This window comes from Aegilops tauschii, chromosome 1 (genome assembly GCF_002575655.3).
Source record: "Aegilops tauschii subsp. strangulata cultivar AL8/78 chromosome 1, Aet v6.0, whole genome shotgun sequence".
NCBI classification, from domain to species: Eukaryota; Viridiplantae; Streptophyta; class Magnoliopsida; order Poales; family Poaceae; genus Aegilops; species Aegilops tauschii.
Genome location: NC_053035.3, coordinates 378334211 through 378355975, shown reverse-complemented (window position 1 = coordinate 378355975; position 21765 = coordinate 378334211). Strand labels below are relative to the sequence as shown.

Below are 21765 nucleotides of genomic sequence, written 5' to 3'. Positions count from 1 at the left end.
CATGAGCACTTTAGTAAGCCGGAAGCCGTCCACAATTGGACTAAGTACCAAAGTGGCTGGTGCTCGGGCTGTTCGGAATTGAGGTTCGTCACTGGCATTGAAGGTTATGGCCGTATCGTTCCATGGATTTATTGTTGCAACGTGGTAGACTTCGGCAAGGCTGCGGAGTGCTCGCTTGCGCCTATTATTTGAGGCGAAGGTCTCGAAGACTGTTAATACTGTATAGTTATTTTCCATGGGATGGTGCTCTGTGGTATTGTTGATGAGGAGATCCTCGCCGCTCTTGGCCACCTGCCGGAGTATCCAACATGCTCTAAGGCTGTGTGTTCGCATGGTATCCGGTGTACTGTGAATTTTGCATGGCCCATTGAGCCATCCCTCCAATATAGTTCCACGCCCTGTAGTGGGCTTTGGTTTCTTTGTAATTAGATCGGGTGACTTACGAGAGTACACCCTTTTAGTTCGGACGGGGGGTTTAGTGAGAGCCGGAGGATCCCAGAACTTTGTTTGAGTTTTCCAGGCGCTTTTCCATCGCACAGTACTTCTGTACTATTCCCTTGTCCGTGCAATTTTTGCAAAAGAATGAAATTGCGTCTTCCTCGCGACAGTCCTTGACCTTGCTCATTACAAGGAGGAATCTGGCCCAATAGTGATGTGCTGTCTCTTGGGGCTCTTGTCTAATGTGGGAAAGATCACTTATGTCTGGGTGGGTGGGTGGGTAGATTTAGGTCCAAACCCTGACCCGATCTGAGACCCAGGGGCCGAGGAGTTTCCGAACTTGGCAGTTCGGGCTCCGGGATGTTGCCCAATAGTTCTGGCCCGCTGTCTGATTCTAGGTTCGAAGCTTGGGCCATGTCCTCCCGTGGACGGGTATCCGACTCGGAGAGCTCGGGAATCCGGACATAGTTTGTCCTCAAAATAGAGGAAGAATCGCTCCATTGCTCCTCCACCACCGCTATCTGATTGGTGACCGGCGGAGAGTTAATCTCCCTTTGGTCGGGTTTAAGCCCGATCCGATCATAGTCCGTAGCGACTCCCAAGGCGGCGATGCGATCCAAGAGCTCGTTCAAGGAAGAGAGCTCCATTGGATCCATCTGCTCGGCGAATCCCAAGCCGGCGTGGAGGCTGTTTTTGATGACCCGAGAAGTCATCGTCGGCGCGACGGCCGAACGGGCGGTCATGACGAAGCCGCCTAGTCGGATAGTTTGGCCTACAGCCAGGGCTCCCCCAGAGGTAATGTTGTCCTTGACAACAAGACGAGCCATCAAGCCTTATCGTAACGGCACAGTGGAACTCTCAATGAAAGCACCAATGTCGGTGTCAAAATCGGCGGATCTCGGGTAGGGGGTCCCGAACTGTGCGTCTAAGGTGGATGGTAACAGGAGGCGGGGGACACAATGTTTACCAAGGTTCGGGCCCTCTCGATGGAGGTAATACCCTACTTCCTGCTTGATTGATCTTGATGATATGAGTATTACAAGAGTTGATCTACCACGAGATCGTAGAGGCTAAACCCTAGAAGCTAGCCTATGATTATGATTGTTGTTGTCCTACGGACTAAACCCTCCGGTTTATATAGACACCGGAGGGGGCTAGGGTTACACAGAGTCGGCTACAAGGGAGGAGATCTACATATCCGAATTGCCAAGCTTGCCTTCCACGCAAAGGAGAGTCCCACCCGGACACAGGATGAAGTCTTCAATCTTGTATCTTCATAGTCCAACAGTCCGGCCAAAGTATATAGTCCGGCCGTCCGAGGACCCCCTAATCCAGGACTCCCTCACCTGTCACCATCGACCTTAGACGCACAGTTCGGGACCCCCTACCCGAGATCCGCCAGTTTTGACACCGACATTGGTGCTTTCATTGAGAGTTCCATTGTGCCGTCGAGGAGAGGTTCGATGGCCCCTTCAACCGTCGATAGTGACGATGTCCAAGGAGAAACCTTCCTCCCCGGACAGATCTTCGTGTTCGGCGGCTTTGCACGGCGGGCCAACTCATTTGGCCACCTGGAGCAGATCGATAGCTACGCCCCTGGCCATCAGGTTAAATTTGGGAGTTTGAACTACGTTGCGGACATCCGTGGAGATTTGATCTTTGCCGGATTCGAGACCGCGGCGACCGCTCCCGGCCACCTTGACGAACATGACCTAAATCTGTCGTCAGACCGCATCCAGGAGATAGCTCATGTGACCACTCCGGCCTTAGATCCAGAGCACACTACAACATCCAAGGATTGGAGGTTCAACCCCACCACGGAAGCCACAGATTCCTCGGCGTTGGAGCCGCACATGGACTTAACCTCATGCAATACTCGTGTCACCGGAACTCCGGACTCTTCTCCTGGTATAAGTTCCGAACCATGTGAGTCCGCGGATACCGAACTTGATCGCTTATCGATCTTCGAGTTCAGCGCCGCAGACATCTTCCATAACTCGCCCGTGGGCGATGTGCTAAACTCATTAAAGAACTTGTCCTTGGCAGAGGACTCACAACCGAACTATGTACGGTTCGAACTGGAGGCTGGTGATGGGGAATTTCGCTTCCCACCCGCCACCCACTTCATAGCCACTGTCGAGGACTTAACCGACATGCTTGACTACGGCTCCGAAGACATCGTCAGTACAGACGATGATGCCGACAAGGAGCAAGGCCAAAACCCGCCATTCACTAGACGACGGATGGCCACTCCTTCCTACGACGTATACATGGTGGACACGCCTGAAAAAACTAACGACGATGACAGAGAGGATCCATTTGAGGATAAACCTCCTTAGAGACAGCCCAAGCGCCAGCTTCCTCGACGCCACTCTAAGTCACCTCGTTTCAAAGATTGCAATACGGGCACCGGAAAAATAATATTCCGGACGATGCCGAAAACAATGAAGACCCCGTCAAGGTAACCTCCGAACAGGAGGAACGGGAAAATGGGCAAGTTAGCCCTGATGAACAGGCCATACACGGAGACTCGGAGGACAGTAATTATCTTCCGCTCTTCGAGGAAGAGGAGAGCCTCGGCAACGAGGATTTCATCATGCCTGAGGAACCTCTCGAGCAGGAGCGCTTCAAACGCCGGCTAATAGCCACTGCAAGAAGCCTGAAAATGAAGCAGCTGCAGCTTCAAGCGGACCAAGATCTGCTCAATGATAGATGGACCGAAGTCCTGGCCGCCGAAGAATACGACCTTAGTGGCCCAGCCAGAAGCTACCCGAAGCGTAGATTGCCACCTCAGTTCGATGACGAGGCACTGAAGCCCGTACCATCATCGCACAATGCGGCAGGCCCACCACAACTTGCCTCGGATAAAGCGGGAACTCAAGCCGAACACCAGTCCGCCCCACCTCGCCGTAAAGGCAAGAATAAAAAAGCTCGGGGTTGTACATACGACCTTCGACGGGACTGGGACAGTAGAGCAGGACACGCAGGATCGATCTACGGATCGCGAGGACGTGCCTCGACACGCGACGACGGCTACCTATTCAGACGTGACAAACCTAGCCACGCCCGGGCTGAAAACTGCAAATGGACTCTATCGGAGGTACGTCGCAGTGTGGCCCAACATAGAGGCACCGCACACCCTCTTTGCTTCACAGACGAAGTAATGGAGCATGAATTCCCAGACGGGTTCAAACCCATGAATATCGAATCATACGACGAAACAACGGATCCCGCGGTATGGATCGAGGACTTCCTCCTCCATATCCACATGGCTCGCGGAGATGACCCTCATGCCATCAAATACCTACCACTAAAACTCAAAGGACCAGCTCGGTACTGGTTAAACAGTCTGCCAAAAAATTATATTGGCAGCTGGGAAGATTTGGAAGACGCCTTTCGTGACAACTTCCAAAGAACATATGTCCGGCCACCGGATGACGATGACTTAACTCACATTGTCCAGCAGCCCGGAGAGTCAGCCAGGAAGCTCTGGACTAGGTTCTTAGTTAAAAAGAACCAAATCGTCCACTGTCCGGACGCAGAAGCCCTCGCGGCCTTCAAACACAGCGTCCGGGATGAATGGCTTGCACGCCACCTCGGTCAAGAAGGACCTAAATCCATGACAGCCCTTACCGCTCTAATGACCCGCTTTTGCGCGGGAGAAGACAGCTGTCGGTGTCAAAACCGGCGGATCTCGGGTAGGGGGTCCCGAACTGTGCGTCTAAGGTCGATGGTTACAGGAGACGGGGGACACGATGTTTACCCAGGTTCGGGCCCTCTCTACGGAGGTAATACCCTACTTCCTGCTTGATTGATCTTGATGAATATGAGTATTACAAGAGTTGATCTACCACGAGATCGTAATGGCTAAACCCTAGAAGCCTAGCCTGTATGACTATGGTAATGAGTATATACTTTCCGGACTACAGCCTCCGGTTTATATAGACACCGGGGGGATCTAGGGTTACATAGAGTCGGTTACATAAGAAGGAATCTTCATAGTTGGTCGCCAAGCTTGCCTTCCACGCCAAGGAGAGTCCTATCCGGACACGGGTACAGTCTTCGGCCTTCATGTCTTCACAGCCCACCAGTCCGGCCCATGGATAACAAGTCGGATGCCCGAGGACCCCTTAGTCCAGGACTCCCTCAGTAGCCCCTGAACCTGGCTTCAATGACGAGGAGTCCGGCGTGTAGATTGTCTTCGGCTTTGCAAGGCGGGTTCCCCTTTCTGAACTCCAAGATAGTCTTCAGATGTAATGATTGTATCCGGACTTGTATACACAACTGCAGAGGATATAATATTTCACGAGTCCAATCCGCTGACAACTTTTTGGTAATATGACATCACGCCTGCTCGGCCATTATTTTCGAACCGTTAGCTAGCCCGTCGTCCCATGTCTCGAGACGTGGTTTTATTGGCATGTCTTATCCAAGCGGAGATCGTGTCTCCCTTTTTTAAGGGATTCTTATCAACCCGGATGTGGGTCGCCCAACCGTCGCTTGGGACAACTCCTTGGGAATAGGCAAGTTTTAAGGTCCAGGAGGAGACGTTCGATATTCGCGGCCTTTATATAGGGGTACAGACCCGTCTTTTTTTCTTTCACGCTTGCTTCTTCCTCAACCCTTGCTACCCCAAGTTCCAACACCCGGGTTTCAATAGCCACAAGCTCCAATCATGTCCGGATCCAGCCGTCAAGGCCAGTGGGTGGCTTCTTCTAACATGGAGGGAGATATTGCAAAGCTTCGGGCGGTGAGGTATCTGACCACAGAAATCCTTCATCGGCTTCCTGCCGAGGGGCAGGTTATTCCGACCCCCAGATCCGGCGAGAGGGTCGTGTTCGTATCCCACTTCTTCCGCGGGTTAGGGTTTGCACTTAATCCCTTCGTATGAGGGCTCATGTTTTATTATGGGCAAGATTTTCACGATCTGGCCCCGGACTCTATTCTTCTTATCTTGGCGTTTATCTTCACGTGCGAAGCCTTCCTCCGAACTCCTCCGCACTTCGGCTTGTGGCTCAAGACCTTCGATGTGAAGCCGCAAGTGATAGAGGGGGAGCAGGCAGAGTGCGGTGGTGCCATAGTGAGCAAGCTTGCTAGCGTTGTTTGGCTGAAAGGATCCTTTGCCAAATCTTCTGATTTATGGCAGCAGGGGTGGTTCTATATCACCGAGCCCCGTGGCTCCAAGTGGGCAGCTGCGCCCGCATTTCGATCCAGCCCCCCAATTCAGCTTGCATCGTGGATTAATAAGGGGTTGGACTGGGGATCAACGGAGGAGGTGCGGGCTTTGCAAAGTCGCATCCGAAGCCTCATTGAGAGGGACATCAATATCGTCAACGTTGTTCAAGTAATGCTAGCCCGCCGGACCCTGCCGTGCCAGCGACGGCCTCTCTGCATGTGGGAGTTCAATCCAGAAGGGTCGCGGACTCTTCAGCACTTCTTCGGCACTACGCACGAAGGAATGTGGAGATTATTTTTCGGGAAACGAAAGCAATGGCCGGACACCACTGAAGATATCGGCCTAGACTGTAACCATCCGGACACCTCGGTAAGTACCCGTTCGCCGAACACCTCATAATCAGACACCCAGTGGTAAGACACTGACCGAATCAATCTTTTTCAGGGCTAGATAAAGAAAGTGGAACGGATTAGGTGTCCGGCTCCCCTTCCCGAAGACTCAGCTAATCCTATGTCAACAAGGATGCTGGCCTCGGCACCATACCAGGAGCCGGCAAGGGAGGGTAAAGAGGAGAGTGAGAAGACCCGAGATGACCTTTCTTCCGGAGGTAAGTCGGATACTGAGTCCGGAGAAATCGACCTTTCCTCGCCTGAAGACAGGGGCGAAAGAGGACCTAGTATCCCTTCTCCGAGCAAGAGGAAAAGGGCCGCCTCCGAAGGTTGGGAGGGGCGGTCTCCCAAGAGGGGCAAGATGCCACCGTCGAGCGGCTTAGGTTTGGAAAGTGACGCCGTTAAACAGCTCCAACATGGGGACAAGCCCTCAACCAAACCGTAAGTGAATCCGGGGTACTTTGATAGCGTCCTGCTCCTTTGCCGTTACCGAAGATATACGTAACGTGTCCATGCATTTTTACAGGTCGGCACCGAGTTTTTCTGGGCAATCCTCTTCTTTAGGAGGTCTCCTCCCAGAGATGATGGAGAGCGAGACGCCTCCCCCAACCTCCTCGCCTAATAAGGCGGACGACTCTGAAGTGTCATCGCGGAGGGTTTTTCTTGATCAACAAGCTACGCAGGGGATAAAAGAGGCAGTACCCGAAGGTGGATCTCTGACCGTCCGGGATTCTGGGGCTGGCAATAAAGGCCCCGGACTGTCTGGCCACAGCCGACGGCGATTCTAGAGATGGGTGAACGGATTCCTTCAAAGGATGGTTGTGCTCCTAGAGCGGCTTCCGGAGACCCGGAGGCTCCGGATATATTGCAAGACATGTTGCGAAAAGCATCTGTCTCGGGGGAACAGCGTACCTTGATGGGTACAGTGGTTGAGAAGATTTTGTCCGCGAAGAGCGGATTGAATGAAGCCTTCTTGAGCCTGCTAAAAGGTTTTGAGGTTTGTGATATAATGTTTTCAGCTATGTTTTATTTGCAAAGATGCACCTGCGTATAGGTAGTAGCCCCTGAGACTCGGGTTGGCTTCCACTGGGAAGCGAACGGAGGATCGAAAAGAATTACTCAAGGACTGATCTGATGAACTTGAACGCAGGTTGTTTCCCCCTTAGCTACTTCCCAGACTATGGATATTGCCGAGCTGCAGCGGAAGCTTGATGTAGCAGGGGATGACCTTGTGTTAATCAATATGCGTCTTAACGAGTTGCAAGGTATGTATTCGGGGCAATCCCCATACATGTTTTGTGGTATAAGCATGATGTTTAAATCTATATGCTGGAATATGCATGGCTGCAAATGGTGCTGCCGTTGTTGAAGTTCTTCGAGTGGAGCTGGCCCGGGCCAAGGAGCGGGCCCGGTGTAGCCATGTGGCTGCCAAAAAGGCATCGGCTGAGTTAAAAGCCGAACAAGCTGCACGGCGCCAAGACGAGGAGAAGATATCTACGATGGCGCTCGAACTGAAAAATTCTACTGGCCGCTGTGAATTTCTGGAGGAGGAGAATGAAGCCAAAACGGCTTAACAGGACAAGGCCTTACAAGAGGCGAGAGAAGCGCGGTCGGAATCCAGAGCAGCCCGTGAGGAGATCCGGCAAGCTGGGGAGATTGCGGCTGGTAAACCCTTTCTGCTACAGACTAAGTTCGGCGATCCGAACTATGCTCAGCTTGACCGAGTGTGGAGTTTTTCGGACGAGTTTTTAGACTTGCCGAAGAGTTCTTCCAATGCGGCGCAGTATTATCAAGCGCGAGAGGGGTACGCAATGAAGAAGCTTTTCTGGTCATAGTTTGGCGCATCAAAGCGCCCTCAGTTGCTGAATGAACAGATGTCCCAATGGGTCGAGCTTCATAGGATATCCGGCGCTGCCATGAAGAACGTCATAATCCGGTTGTGGCCAACCGAGCATGTTCCGAATAGCTACTTAGGTTTGGTGCAAAGGCTTGTTGACGCGGTGCCGCGTATCGACGCTGTGAAGCGGTCGACGTGCATTGAGGGTGCACGGATGACTTTTACCCGAGTCAAGACATTCTGGGGGAAGATGAAGGCCATCGATGTTGCGGCGAAGAGTCCACCCAAGGGCAAGGACCGTCCTGAACCGGAGCATTATTTTGAAGACGTCCTAGAGGCCGCCCGCTTGATAGAGGGTCAGTGCTCAAAAGACATAATGTTCGAGTGAGGTGTATGAGAATTGTAAAAGACAATTTTATAGTTAATCTATTTTTTATGTTTTGCTTGAAAGCTTGTATTCCTCCTGTGCGGCCATTTTAATATAATTTGAAAGTTTTCCAGTCGTCAGCTTCAGCCCCCTCGTAGGAAGTACGGGGGTGTTCGGAAAAGCATTTAATCACTCTTTATCCAACGTCTTGGTCCATGAAGGAGGTGATAATGCGGCGAACCAGGCAATCGGACTATAGGGCATTAACACTTTCACTTAGCCATAGGAGTTTTATGGTGGGGCTACGACATAGCCCCTGGTATGTATGCGGCGTATTATAATATGGTGCCTTACATATTTGATCTGAAAAAGATCCCTCGTGTGACACGGAGAATCGCTAAAGATTCCAATAAGTCGTCAAGTGGTTGACCAGCTCTCGCCGCATCATGACAGTCAGTATTCGGCTTTCTCTACTGAGGTACTTGACCAGATGAACCGGCAGCACAATCACAGTAGTTCTCCCTTTACTACCCTAGCCGATGGAGCAGAACGTAGGGTAGCAAGCACAGGAGCCGGGCAACCCAACTATTGACCCAAGACAATGATTCGGAGCTGATGCATATAAGGCCAAACTTGTGATGCCAAAGTACGCTATAGAGCTGTTCGGACTTTTGCTGGCAACTCATTTGTTCCCATACCGAGCCCCTGGCAGGTTATGCTAAGGTATATCTGTGAAACAACCATAGGAGCCATATTCATTGGCGAAACAACACGGATGATTAATTCGGATACTGTTTACTGGGACTTGAAAGATATGCCAATGATTACTTTATATATATAAAGACCACAACCCCGGCTATTTGACATGCTCGGGGTCGGAGGCGGAGGAAGAGGCATAGTACAGGCTCGAAATAAAGAGTGCGGTCTACAAAAAGTTGTTTTGGACCTCCTGTCGCACGTCTGCCGCCTGTCCTCGGCGAGGGGAATCCTTGATGGAAGTAGCCCCTTAGCTGAGTGTATGGATCCGAACTCCGATAGAGTCAGTTTTAGATGTTTGCCCTGTTCGTCACCTATTTTTAAGAGATAGTGAAGGAAGAAATAAAAAGAAAATAGATAAAAAGTGTTACGGGAATGCTTGCAGGCTTGTCCGTAGTGTGCTTCCACCAATGCCCAAGGTATCTTGAGTGCGTAGTGATGTATGCGCGGTACAAATTTTGCAGGTGTACGAGGTGGGCGGCGGAAGCCGGACTGCTATTTTCGCTCCGGGAGTAGTCGATCCTCGGGTGGAAATTGCTTCTGACCCCCGGTATTTCATTGGTGAACCTCTCCGTCGTCTCTGTCGCCTGGCGGCCTCCTCCCCTTGTGTTCAGCGTTGAGCTTGCCGGCCTGCTTAAAGACCCAGCAGTTTCTGTTAGTATGATTAGCTGGTTTATCGGGGTGGCCGTGAATCTGGCAGGGTCGGTCCAATATCCTGTCTAGGTTGGATGGTTCGTCTCAGTTCGCCTTGAATGGCTTCTTCCGTTGATCGGGCTTGGGATTGCTGAATCCGGCCTTGACCGCTGTGTCACATGATCTTTCCTTATCATTGCGACTGTTGTGTTTGCTTCGTCGTGGCTTGCCGTTGCCGTCTCGGATTTCGGAAGTGCCCGGGTCGCTGGCGCTGTTGCTTCTACGAGCGAGCCAGATGTCTTCTCCCGCGCAAAAGCGGGTCATTAGAGCAGTAAGGGCTGTCATGGATTTAGGTCCTTCTTGACCGAGGTGGCGTGCAAGCCATTCATCACGGACGCTGTGTCTGAAGGCTGCGAGGGCTTCCGCGTCCGGACAGTCGACGATTTGGTTCTTTTTGACTAAGAACCGAGTCCAGAGCTTCCTGGCTGACTCTCTGGGCTGCTAGACAATGTGAATTAGGTAATTAGCATCCGGTGGCCGGACATATGTTCCATGGAAGTTGTCAAGGAAGGCTTCTTCCAAGTCTTCCCAGCTGCCTATGGAATTTTCAGGCAGGCTGTTTAACCAGTGCCGAGCTGGCCCTTTTAGCTTTAGTGGGAGGTATTTAATGGCGTGGAGGTCGTCTCCACGGGCCATATGGATGTGGAGGATAAAATCTTCTATCCATACCGCGGGATCGGTTGTTCCGTCGTATGATTCAATATTGACGGGTTTGAATCCTTCGGGGAATTCATGATCCATTACTTCATCAGTGAAGCAAAGAGGGTGTGCGGCGCCTCTATGTACGGCCACACTGCGGTGTAACTCCGAAGGAGTCCATTTGCGGTTTTCGGCTCGGGCGTGGCTAGGTTTGTCACGTCCGAATAGGTAGCCATCGTCGCGTGTCGAGGCATGCCCTCGCGATCAATAGATCGATCTTGCGTGTCCTGCTCTACTGTCCAAGTCCCATCGAAGGTCGTCTGTACAACCATGAGTTGTGTTATTCTTGCCTTTACGGTGAGGTGGGGCGGCCTGGTGTTCGGTTTGAGTTGCCTCTTTATCCGGACAGAGTTGTCGATGACCTGCCGCATTGTGTGATGATGGTACGGGCTCCAACGCCTCGTCATCGAACTGAGGTAGCAATCTATGCTTCGGGGAGCTTTTGGCTGGGCCACTAAGGCCGTATTCTTCGGCGGCCAGGACTTCGGTCCATATATCGTTGAGTAGGTCTTGGTCAGCCTGAAGATGCTGCTGCTTCTTTTTCAGGCTCCTTGCAGTAGCTATTAGCCTGCTCTTGAAGCGCTCCTGCTCGAGGGGTTCTTCGGGTACGATGAAGTCTTCATCGAGGCTTACCTCATCTTCGGAGAGTGGAAGGTAGTTGTCGTCCTCCGAATTGTCGCTGGGCAGGGCCTGTTCATCGGGGCTGGCTTGCCCGTTTTCTTGTTCCTCCTGTTCGGATCTTGCTCCAACAGGGTCTTCATTGTTTTCGGCGTCGTCCGGAGTACTATTTTCTCCGGTGCCAGCGTTGCTGCGATGTGACTTAGAGCGGCGTTTAGGGCGCCGGTACTTAGACTGTGTCTTAGGAGGTTTATTCTCAACTGGATCTTCTTTGTCATCATCGCTAGCTTTTTTAGGTGTATCAACCATGTACACGTCGTACGAAGAGGTGGCCGTCCCACATGCCGTGAATGGCGGGTCTTGGCCTTGCTCCTTGTCGGCATCGTCGTCTATACCGTCGATGTCTTCAGAGCCATAATCAAGCATGTCGGTTAAGTCCTCGACAGTGGCTATGAAGTGGGTGGCGGGTGGGAAGCGAAATTCTCCATTTTCAGCCTCTAGCTCGAACCGGACATAGTTCGGCTGTGAGTCCCCCGCCAAGGACAGGCTTTTTAATGAATTTAGAACGTCGCCCAAGGGCGAGTGTTGGAAGATATTTGCGGCGCTGAACTCGAAGATCGATAACCGATCCAGCTCTGCGTCCGCAGGCGTGCGTGGTTCGGAACTTATAGCTGGAGACGAGTCCGGAATTCTGTTGACGCAGACATTGCACGGTGCTGAGTCCATGTGTGGCTCCAACACCACGGATTCTGCGGTTTCGGATGGCGCAATCCGCTTCGGATCTAAGGCCGTAGCAGTTATAGGAACCATCTCCTGAATATGGTCCGATGACAGATTTAAGTCATGTTCATTGGAGCGACGGGGAGCGATCGCCGTGGTCTCAAATCCGTTGAAGATCAAGTCTCCACGGATATCCGCGACGTAGTTCAAGCTTCCGAATCTGACCTGGTGGCCAGGGGCGTAGCTATCGATCTGTTCCAGATGGCCGAGCGAGTTGGCCCGCAGTACGAAGCCGCCGAATGCGAAAATCCGTCCGGGGAGGAAGGTTTCTCCTTGGACAGCGTCACTATCAACGATTGAAGGGGCCATCGAACCTTTCGTCGACGGCACAGTGGAACTCTCAATGAAAGCAAACCGGCGGATCTCGGGTAGGGGGTCCCGAGCTGTGCGTCTAAGGTCGATGGTTACAGGAGACGGGGGACACGATGTTTACCCAGGTTCGGGCCCTCTCTATGGAGGTAATACCCTACTTCCTACTTGATTGATCTTGATGAATATGAGTATTACAAGAGTTGATCTACCACGAGATCGTAATGGCTAAACCCTAGAAGCCTAGCCTCTATGACTATGGTAATGAGTATATACTTTCCGTACTACACCCTTCAGTTTATATAGACACCGGGGGGGTCTAGGGTTACATAGAGTCGGTTACATAGGAAGGAATCTTCATAGTTGGTCGCCAAGCTTGCCTTCCACGCCAAGGAGAGTCCTATCCGGACACGGGTACAATCTTCGGCCTTCATGTCTTCACAGCCCACCAGTTCGGCCCATGGATAACAGGCCGAACGCCCGAGGACCCCTTAGTCCAGGACTCCCTCAACAGCTGGCTCGCTCGTAGAAGCAACAGTGCCAGCGACTCGGGCACTTCCAAAATCCGAGATGGGAATGGCAAGCCACGACGAAGCAAACACAACAGTCGCAATGATAATGAAACATCACACGACACACCGGTCAACGCCGGATTCAGCAATCCCAAACCCGGACAACAGAAAAAGCCATTCAAGGCGAACCGAGACGGACCATCCAACCTAGACAAGATATTGGACCGACCTTGCCAGATTCACGGCCACCCTGATAAACCAGCTAATCATACCAACAGAAGTTGTTGGGTGTTCAAGCAGGCGGGCAAGCTCAACGCCGAACACAAGGGGAGGAGGCTGCTAGGCGACAGGGACGACGGACAGGTTCGCCAACCAAATACCGGGGGTCAGAAGCACTTTCCCCCCGAGGATTGACTGTCGGTGTCAAAACCGGCGGATCTCGGGTAGGGGGTCCCGAACTGTGCGTCTAGGATCGATGGTAATAGGAGACGGGGGACACGATGTTTACCCAGGTTCGGGCCCTCTCTATGGAGGTAATACCCTACTTCCTGCTTGATTGATATTGATGAATATGAGTGTTACAAGAGTTGATCTACCATGAGATCGTAATGGCTAAACCCTAGAAGTCTAGCCTATGTGAATATGGTAATGATTCTATCCTATCCGGACTATGCTCTCCGGTTTATATAGACACCGGAGAGATCTAGGGTTACATGAGGTCGGCTACATAGGAGGAAATCTTCATAATAGGTTGCCGAGCCTGCCTTCCACGCTAAGTAGAGTCCAATCCGGACACGGGTATTGTCTTCGGCCTTCGTATCTTCACAGCCCATCAGTCCGGCCCATGGATAACAGGCCGGACGCCCGAGGACCCCTTAGTCCAGGACTCCCTCATCGACCAATCCCGGAGCGGAAATAGCAGTTCGGCTTCCACCGCCCACCTCATATACCCGCAAAATTTGTACCGCGCATACATCACTACGCACTTAAGATACCATGGGCATTGGCAGAAGCACAATACGGACAAGCCTGCAAGCACTCCCGTAACATTTTTTATCTACTTTCCTTTTTCTTTCTTCATTATCTCTTACAAACAGGTGACACAAAGGACAAACATCTAAAACTCACTCTATCGGAGTTCGGATCCGTACACTCACCTAAGGGGCTACTTCCGTCAAGGATTCCCCTCGTCGAGGACAGGCGGCGCAGACGTGCGACAGGAGGTCCAAAATAACTTTTTGTAGACCGCACTCTTTATTTCGAGCCTGTAATATGCCTTTTTCCTCCGCCTTCGACCCCGGGCATGTCAAATAGCCGGGGTTGTGGTCTTTATATATATAAAGTAATCATTGGCATATCGCTCAGGTCCCAGTAAATATAATCCGCATTAATCATTCGTTTCTTTTTCAAAAATGAATTTGGCCCCTATAGCTGTTTTACAGCCATACCTCGGCACAACCTGCCAGGGGCTCGGTATGGGAACAAATGAGTTGCCAACAAATTCCGAACAGCTTTATAAGCATACTTCGGCGTCGCGAGTTTGGCCTTATATGCATCAGCTCTGAATCATGTCTTGGGTCAATGGTTGGGTTGCCCGACTCCTGTGATTGCTACCTTACGTTCCGCTCTATCGGCTAGGGTAGTAAAGGGAGAACTACTGCGATTGTGCTTCCGGTTCATCTGGTCAAGCACCTCAGTAGAGAAAGCTGAAAACCGATTGTCATGATGCTACGAGAGCTGGTCAACCACTCGATGACTTATCGTAATCTGTCGCGATTCCCTCCGTGTCACACGAAGGACCTTTTTTCTTCAGGTCATATATGTAACGCACCATATTGGAATAAGCCGTACACATACCAGGGGCTATATCGTAGTTCCCCCTATAAAACTCCTATGGCTAAGTGAACGCCCTATAGTCTGATTGCCTGGTTCGCCGCATTATCACCTCCTTCATGGACCAAGACGTTGGATCAAGAGTGATTAAAAGCTTTTCCGAACAACCCCGTACTTCCTACGAGGGGGCTGAAGCCGACGACTGGAAAACTTTCAGATTATATAAAAACGGCCGCATAAGAGGAACACAAGCTTTCGAGCAAAACATAAAAATAGATTAACTATAAAATTGTCTTTTACAATTCTCATGCACCTCACTCGAACATTATGTCTTTCGAGAATTGACCCTCTATCAAGCGAGCGGCCTCTAGGACGTCTTCAAAATAATGCTCCGGTTCGTAACGGTCCTTGCCCTTGGGTGGACTCTTCGCCGCATCATCGAGGCCTTCATCTTCCCCCAGAATGTCTTGACTCGGGCAAAGGCCATCCATGCACCCTCAATGCACACCGACCGCTTCACAGCATCGATACGTGGCACCGCATTAACAAGCCGCTGCACCAAGCAGAAGTAGCTATTCGGAACAGGCTCAGTTGGCCACAACCGGATTATGATGTTCTTCATGGCAGCGTCGGATATCCTATGAAGCTCGGTCCATTGGGACATCTGTTCATTCAACAACAGAGGGCGCTTCGACACACCAAATTGTGACTAGAGAAGCTTCTCTGTTGCATACCCCTCTCGCGCCTGGTAAAACCGCGCTGCATTGGAAGAACTCTTCGGCAAGTCTAAAAAATCGTCTGGAGAACTCCACACTTGATTAAGCTGAGCATAGTTCAGACCGCCGAACTTAGTCTGTAGTAAAAAGGGCCTCCCGGCCGCAATCTCCCCAGCTTGCCGGATCTCCTCACGGGCTGCTCTGGATTCAGACCGCGCTTCTCTCGCCTCTCGTAAGGCCTTGTCAAGTTCAGCCGTTTTGGCTTCATTCTCCTTCTCAAGGAGGCCACAGCGGCTAGCAGCATTTTTTAGTTCGAGCGCCATCATGGATATCTTCTCCTCGTCTTGGTGCCGAGCAGCTTGTTCGGCTTTTAACTCAGCCGATGCCTTTTCGGCAGCCGCATTACTAAAACGGGCCTGTTCCTTGGCCCGGGCCAGCTCCGTCCGAAGAATCTCAACGGCGGCAGCACCATCTGCAGTCATGCATATCCCAGTATATAACTTTCAGCGTCATGCTTCTATTACAAAATGTATGTGAAAGGACTGCTTCGAATACATACCTTGCGACTCGTCAAGACGCATATTGATTAACGCAATGTCATCCCCTGCCACATTAAGCTTCCGCTGCAGCTCGGCAATATCCGTAGTACGGGAAGTAACCAGGGGGGAAGCGGCCTGTATTCCAATTAATAAGATTAGTCCTTGAGCATTTCTTCTTGATCCTCCGTTCGCCTCCCTTGGGAAGCCAACCCGAGTCTCAGGGGCTACTACCTATACACAGGTGCATCTTTGCAAATACAATAGTTGAAAAATATTACATCACAAACCTCGAAGCCTCTTAGCAGGCTCATGAAGGCTTCATTCAACCCGCTCTTCGCGGACAGAATCTTTTCAACCACCGTACCCATCAAGGTACGCTGTTCTTCCAAGACAGATGCTTTTTGCAGCATATCCCTCAACATATCCGGCGCCGCCGGGCCTCCGGAAGCCGCTATAGGAGCACGACCATCCTTTGAAGGATCCCGTTCACCTGTCTCCAGAATCATCGCTGGCTGAAAACCGGATAGTCCGGGGCCTTCATTATTGGCCCCCGAATCCCGGCCGATTGGAGGCCCACCTTCGGGTACCACCTTTTTCATCCCCTGTACCGCTTGTTGATCAAGAAAAACCCTCCAAGATGACACTTCGGAGTCGTCCGCCTTATTCGGCGAGGAGGTCCGGGGAGGCGTCTCGCTTTCCATCATCTCTGGGAGGAGATCTCCCGAAGAAGAGGATTGCCCAGAAAAACTCCGTGCCGAACTGTAAAAATACACAGGCACGTTACGTATCTCTTCGGTAACGGGAAAGGAGCGGGACGCTACCAAAGCACCCCGGATTCACTTACGGTTCGGTCGAGGGCTTGTCTCATGATGGAGTTGTTCAATGGTGTCACCTCGCAAACCTGAGCCGCTCGATGGTGGCATCTTGCCCCTCTTAGGAGACCGCCCCTCCCAACCTTCAGAGCGGCCCTTTTCCTCCTGAATGGAGAAGGGATACCGGTTCTCTTTTGCCTGTGTCTTCAGGCGAGGAAATGTCGATTTCTCCAGACTCAGTATGTGACTTACCTCCGGAACGAAGGTCATCCCGGGTCTTCTCACTCTCCTCTTTGCCCTCCCTCGCCGGCGCCTGGTACGGTACCGGTGCCAGCATCCTTGTTAGCACGGGGTTAGCTGAGTCTTCGGGAAGAGGGGCCGGACACCTAATCCATTCCGCTTTCTTTATCCAGCCCTGAAAAAGGAAGGTTTGATCAGTGTCTTACCACTGGATACCTGATTATGAGGTGTTCGGCGGACGAGTACTTACCGGGGTGTCCGGATGGTTGCAGTCTAGGCAGGTATCTTCGGTGGTACCCGGCCATTGTTTTCGTTTCCCAAAGAATAAATTCCACATTGCTTCGTGCGTAGTGCCTAAGAAGTGCTGAAGAGTCCGTGGCCCTTCTGGGTTAAACTCCCACAAGCGGAGAGGCCGTCGCTGACACGGCAGGGTTCGGCGGACTAGCATTACCTGAATAACGTTGACAATATTGATATCCTTCTCAATGAGGCTTCGGATGCGACTTTGCAGAGTCCGCACCTCGTCAACTGATCCCCAGTCCAACCCCTTATTAATCCATGATGCAAGCTGAATTGGGGGGCTGGATCAAAACGCAGGCGCAGCTGCCCACTTGGAACCACGGGGCTCGGTGATATAAAACCACTCCTGCTGCCATAAGTCGGAAGATTCCTTGAAAGATCCTTTTAGCCAGATAGCGCTGGTAAGCTTGCTCACTGGGGCACCACCGCACTCCGCCGGTCCCCCCTCTATCATTTGCGGTTTCACATTGAAGTTCTTAAGCCACAAGCCGAAGTGTGGGGGAGTTCGGAGGAAGGCTTCGCACGTGACGATAAATGCCGAGATGAGAAGGACGGAGTTCGGGGCGAGATCGTGAAAATCTAATCCGTAATAGAACATGAGCCCCCGGACGAAGGGATGGAGGGCGAACCCCAATCCTTGGAGGATGTGGGAAACACGACCCTCTCGCCGGAACTGGGGGTAGGGATAACCTGCCCCTCCGCGGGAAGCCGGTGGAGGATTTCTGCGGTCAGGTATCTGGTCGCCCGAAGCTTTGCGACATCCTCCTCTGTGACAGAAGAAGCCACCCACCGGCCTTGACGGCTGGATCCGGACATGACTTAGGCTTACGGAGGGTGAGACCTTGGTGTTGGAACTCGAGGTAGTAAGAGTCGAAGAAGAAGCAAGCGTGGAGAGGAAAGGCGGGTCTGTGCCCCTTTATAAAGGCCGAGAATATCGAACGCCTCCTCCCGGGCCTTAAAATTCGCCTATTCCCAAGGAGTTGTACCCTAAGGACGGTTGGGTTACCCACGTCTGTGTCGATAAAAGAATCCCTTAATAAGGGGACACGATCTGTGCTGGGATAAGACATGTCAATGACAACCACGTTTCGGAACGTGGAGCCGTGGGCGAAACAACGGTTCGAAATAACGAACGGACTGACATAATGTCGTATTGTAAAAAGTAGCCAGAGGATTGGATTCATAAATTATTATGCCCTCTGTGGAAGTATGTGCTGCTCGCCGAACTCGATCGTCCGAAGACCATTGTGGAGTATCCGGAAAGAAGGGAACCCGCCTTTCAATGCCGAAGACAAATCTGCGCGCCGGACTCCTCGTTATTGAAGCCAGGTTCAGGGGCTACTGAGGGAGTCCTGGACTAAGGGGTCCTCGGACGTCCGGCCTGTTAGCCATGGGCCGGACTTATGGGTTGTGAAGATACGAAGACCGAAGACTGCACCCGTGTCCGGATGGGACTCTCCTTGGCGTGGAAGGCAAGCTTGGTGACCGAATATGTAGATTCATTTCTTTGTAACCGACCTTGTGTAACCCTAGATCCTCCCGGTGTCTATATAAACCGGAGGACTTAGTCCGGAAAGGCATATACTCATTACCATAGTCATACAGGCTAGACTTCTAGGGTTTAGCCATTACGATCTCGTGGTAGATCAACTCTTATAATACCCATATCCATCAAGATCAATCAAGCAGGAAGTAGGGTATTACCTTCATAGAGAGGGCCCGAACCTGGGTAAACATCGTGTCCCGTGTCTCCTGTTACCATCGACCTTAGACGCACAGTTCAGGACCCCCTACCCGAGATCCGCCGGTTTTGACACCGACATTGGTGCTTTCATTGAGAGTTCCACTGTGCCGTCCTCAAAAGGTTTGATGGCTTCTTCAATCATCTACAACAATGCTGTCCAAGGGGAAGTCTTCCTCCATCGACAATTGTTTCAAATTGATGTAAGTACATATACTGACATGTGCACATATCCTATAGCACAGACGTCGTCGTCACCACAATGGGGCTCCTCACCGTGTACTTGCCGTTGTCGTCCACCCACGTCAATGATCCATGCAGCACTACCTCGGGCATTAGCTCCTCCCGCACCTGAATCACGACCGTGTATCTCTGTTTCTCATGCTTCCCGCCAAACACCAGCCTATTCGGCACGACGCTCACCTTTAGTCCATCCAGTCCCTCCACCGTGGCGTTGTACCTCGCTGGCCCATCCCCCACATTGGTCACGGTCCTGGCGAACGTCTTCTCTCCGGTCGTGTCAAAGTACGCGATGAAGGACGGGTAGTTGAGATCCAACGACGCACCGACGCAGTCCACAGGGGCCGACGACTGTGTCACGGTCTTGATCTGCGCCGTCGTGTAGTTCATGGCGCACATGAGATTGATGTAGTCCCCCGGCCCGGCTTCGTAGACCAGGCCCGGGGCCAGGGCGCGGTTCGGGTCGATGTGGCCGGACCCCATTGCGAGCGGCGAGGCTGGCCCGTTCTGGTCGCCGCCGGACATGTCCTTGATGGGAGCGAAGGTGTTGTCCATAGCGCTAGCCGTCGTCATCATCGCCGACCGCACCGCCGCGGGGCTCCACTCCGGGTGGACGGCCTTGAGCAGCGCCGCCACGCCTGACGCGTGTGGGCACGACATGGACGTGCCGGAGATGATGTTGAACTTGCCGAACAGTGTCTGCTGCCCAACATTCGCGACGCTGACGTTCTCCGCCCACGATGCGAGGATGAGCGAGCCGGGCGCGAACAGGTCGGGCTTAAGCACCGTGGGGCAGCTCGCCGCCGGGCCGCGCGACGAGTAGGTCGCCAGCAGCGGCGCGGGCTTCGTGTCCACCACGGTCACCGCGAACTTGATCGAGGCCTTGGGCGTGCGGCTCCTCTGGATGTAATGCATCAGCGCGGGGGCGTCCTGGGGGCTCAGGATCACGCCCGGGAACACGAAGCTCTCCGAGAGCTCCCTGAACGGGTCGCTCGACAGGAACAGCGCGGCGCGCACCTTCGCGTTCTGCGCCGAGGATATCGCGGACCCGAGGGAGTCCGTGTCCGTGGCGTCGCAGAGCACGACCTTGTCGCGGTTCATGGAGAGCGACGTGTCGTTGTCGCACGTGCCGAGGAACACGAGCCCAGCGTTCCCGAGGCTGCTCGGGGTTCCTGGGTATAGCGATTCACCGACGAAGGTCGTGCCGTCGCCGAGCCTGACGACGCCGGAGAACTTCCTGTCCACCGTGCCCGACCCGACGGTGAGTACCCACGGCGAGCCGTTGTGGAGGTACCCGAGGTCCGGTCCATCGTTACCAGCCGAAGTTGACACGAAGACTCCGCGCTCCATCGCCGCGAACGCGCCAATGGCGACAGGGTCGTCGTATAACTGCCGGCCGTTCAGGCCAAGGGAGAGGGAGAGCACGTCGACGCCGTCGGCGATGGCCTGGTCCATGGCGGCGAGTATGTCGGAAGCGTACGAGCCTTCGTCCCACAGGGCCTTGTACACCGCCACCCTGGCGCGGGGCGCCATGCCGCGAGCGATGCCTCGAGCGTAGCCGAAGAAGGACGCGCCCGACACGGGCGAGCCGGCGGCCGTGGACGACGTGTGCGTGCCGTGGCCGTCCGTGTCCCGCGGGGAGTCGACAGCGACGGTCACGTTGTTGGCGATGAGGCCCTTGTTGAACTTGCGCGCGCCGACGAGCTTCCGGTTGCACACCTTGGCGGCGTCGAACGCCGTGCCGGACTCGCAGAAGCCCTTCCACCGCGCCGGCACCGGGGGAAGCCCGTCGTCACGGAAGCTCGCGCTCTCGGGCCACACGCCCGTGTCGACCACGCCGATGATGACGTTCTCACCGTACTTGGACGCCTCCCATATCCCACCGGCCGCGCTGACGCCTAGGAACTCGGGCGTGTGCGTAGTATCACGCACCACCCTCGCGTCGTCGCGGTAGCACGAGACGAACCCCGGAGAGCGCCGGAGCCTGTCGAGCTCGTCCTCAGGGAGCCGCGCCGCGAAGCCGTGCATCGCGTGGTCGTAGACGTAGAACATTTCTGCCCCCGGGGCGGCCACCGCGAGCGTGGACTCGTACCAGCGCAGGTGGCTCGAGAACCCGCTCGGCATGGCCGACTTGTCCATGTGCACAATATAGGACGACGCCGCCACGGTATCGGCCGACGCGGCCGGCCGCACCCACAGCGCGACCAGCACCAACGCCACCCATGGCAACATTGTGCGATGTAGCTGCGTAAGTAGAGCGCCGGCGGCTATGGAGTACGACGGCCGGCGTCGTAAGCGGGTGACGCGGCTCCGGCAATGGCGCGCATGGCTATTTATCCTGCATGGCCGGTGGTCTTGGGAGTCCGACCCATTCGGTGGTTGCCGCGTCTCTGTTTGGACAAGCCACTGCAAGGCAAGCCAGCGGGCATGTGCCTCGTCGTTTGCTTCCTCCTGTGCGCCTCCCGGCTTGCGCATACGAACCATGACCATGAATGGTGCTGGGCGCTGTCGTGTACCACAGGGAAAGAGCATTTCGGCGGCGAATGATTTCCAAGTGTATGATAGGGTATCATGCAGCTACCATTAATCATGTGCGGTCTCTCTGTGGCCGATTCGCGTTACGATTGCAACCATTTGGTTAGCTCAATGTTAGTGGAATACGCGTAACTATTTGCTTGTGACGTGGGCAAGCTTTTAAATCTAAGCTGATGGGACCGATGTATATGCCGATATATTACCTTTGGGCTTCTACCGATATAAACATAACATA

The 21765-nt window shown here is 53.2% G+C and overlaps 1 protein-coding gene across 1 annotated transcript; it reads right to left on the bottom strand.

Annotated features, from left to right (window-relative positions):
• Window positions 1-18863: 18863 nt before the first annotated feature.
• Window positions 18864-21426, bottom strand: LOC109748128 (subtilisin-like protease SBT3). Its single transcript, XM_020307175.4, has one exon. The coding sequence runs from the start codon at window positions 21225-21227 to the stop codon at window positions 18990-18992; it is 2238 nt and encodes a 745-aa protein (XP_020162764.1). The 5' UTR covers window positions 21228-21426; the 3' UTR covers window positions 18864-18989.
• Between the last annotated feature and the right edge of the window lie 339 nt (window positions 21427-21765).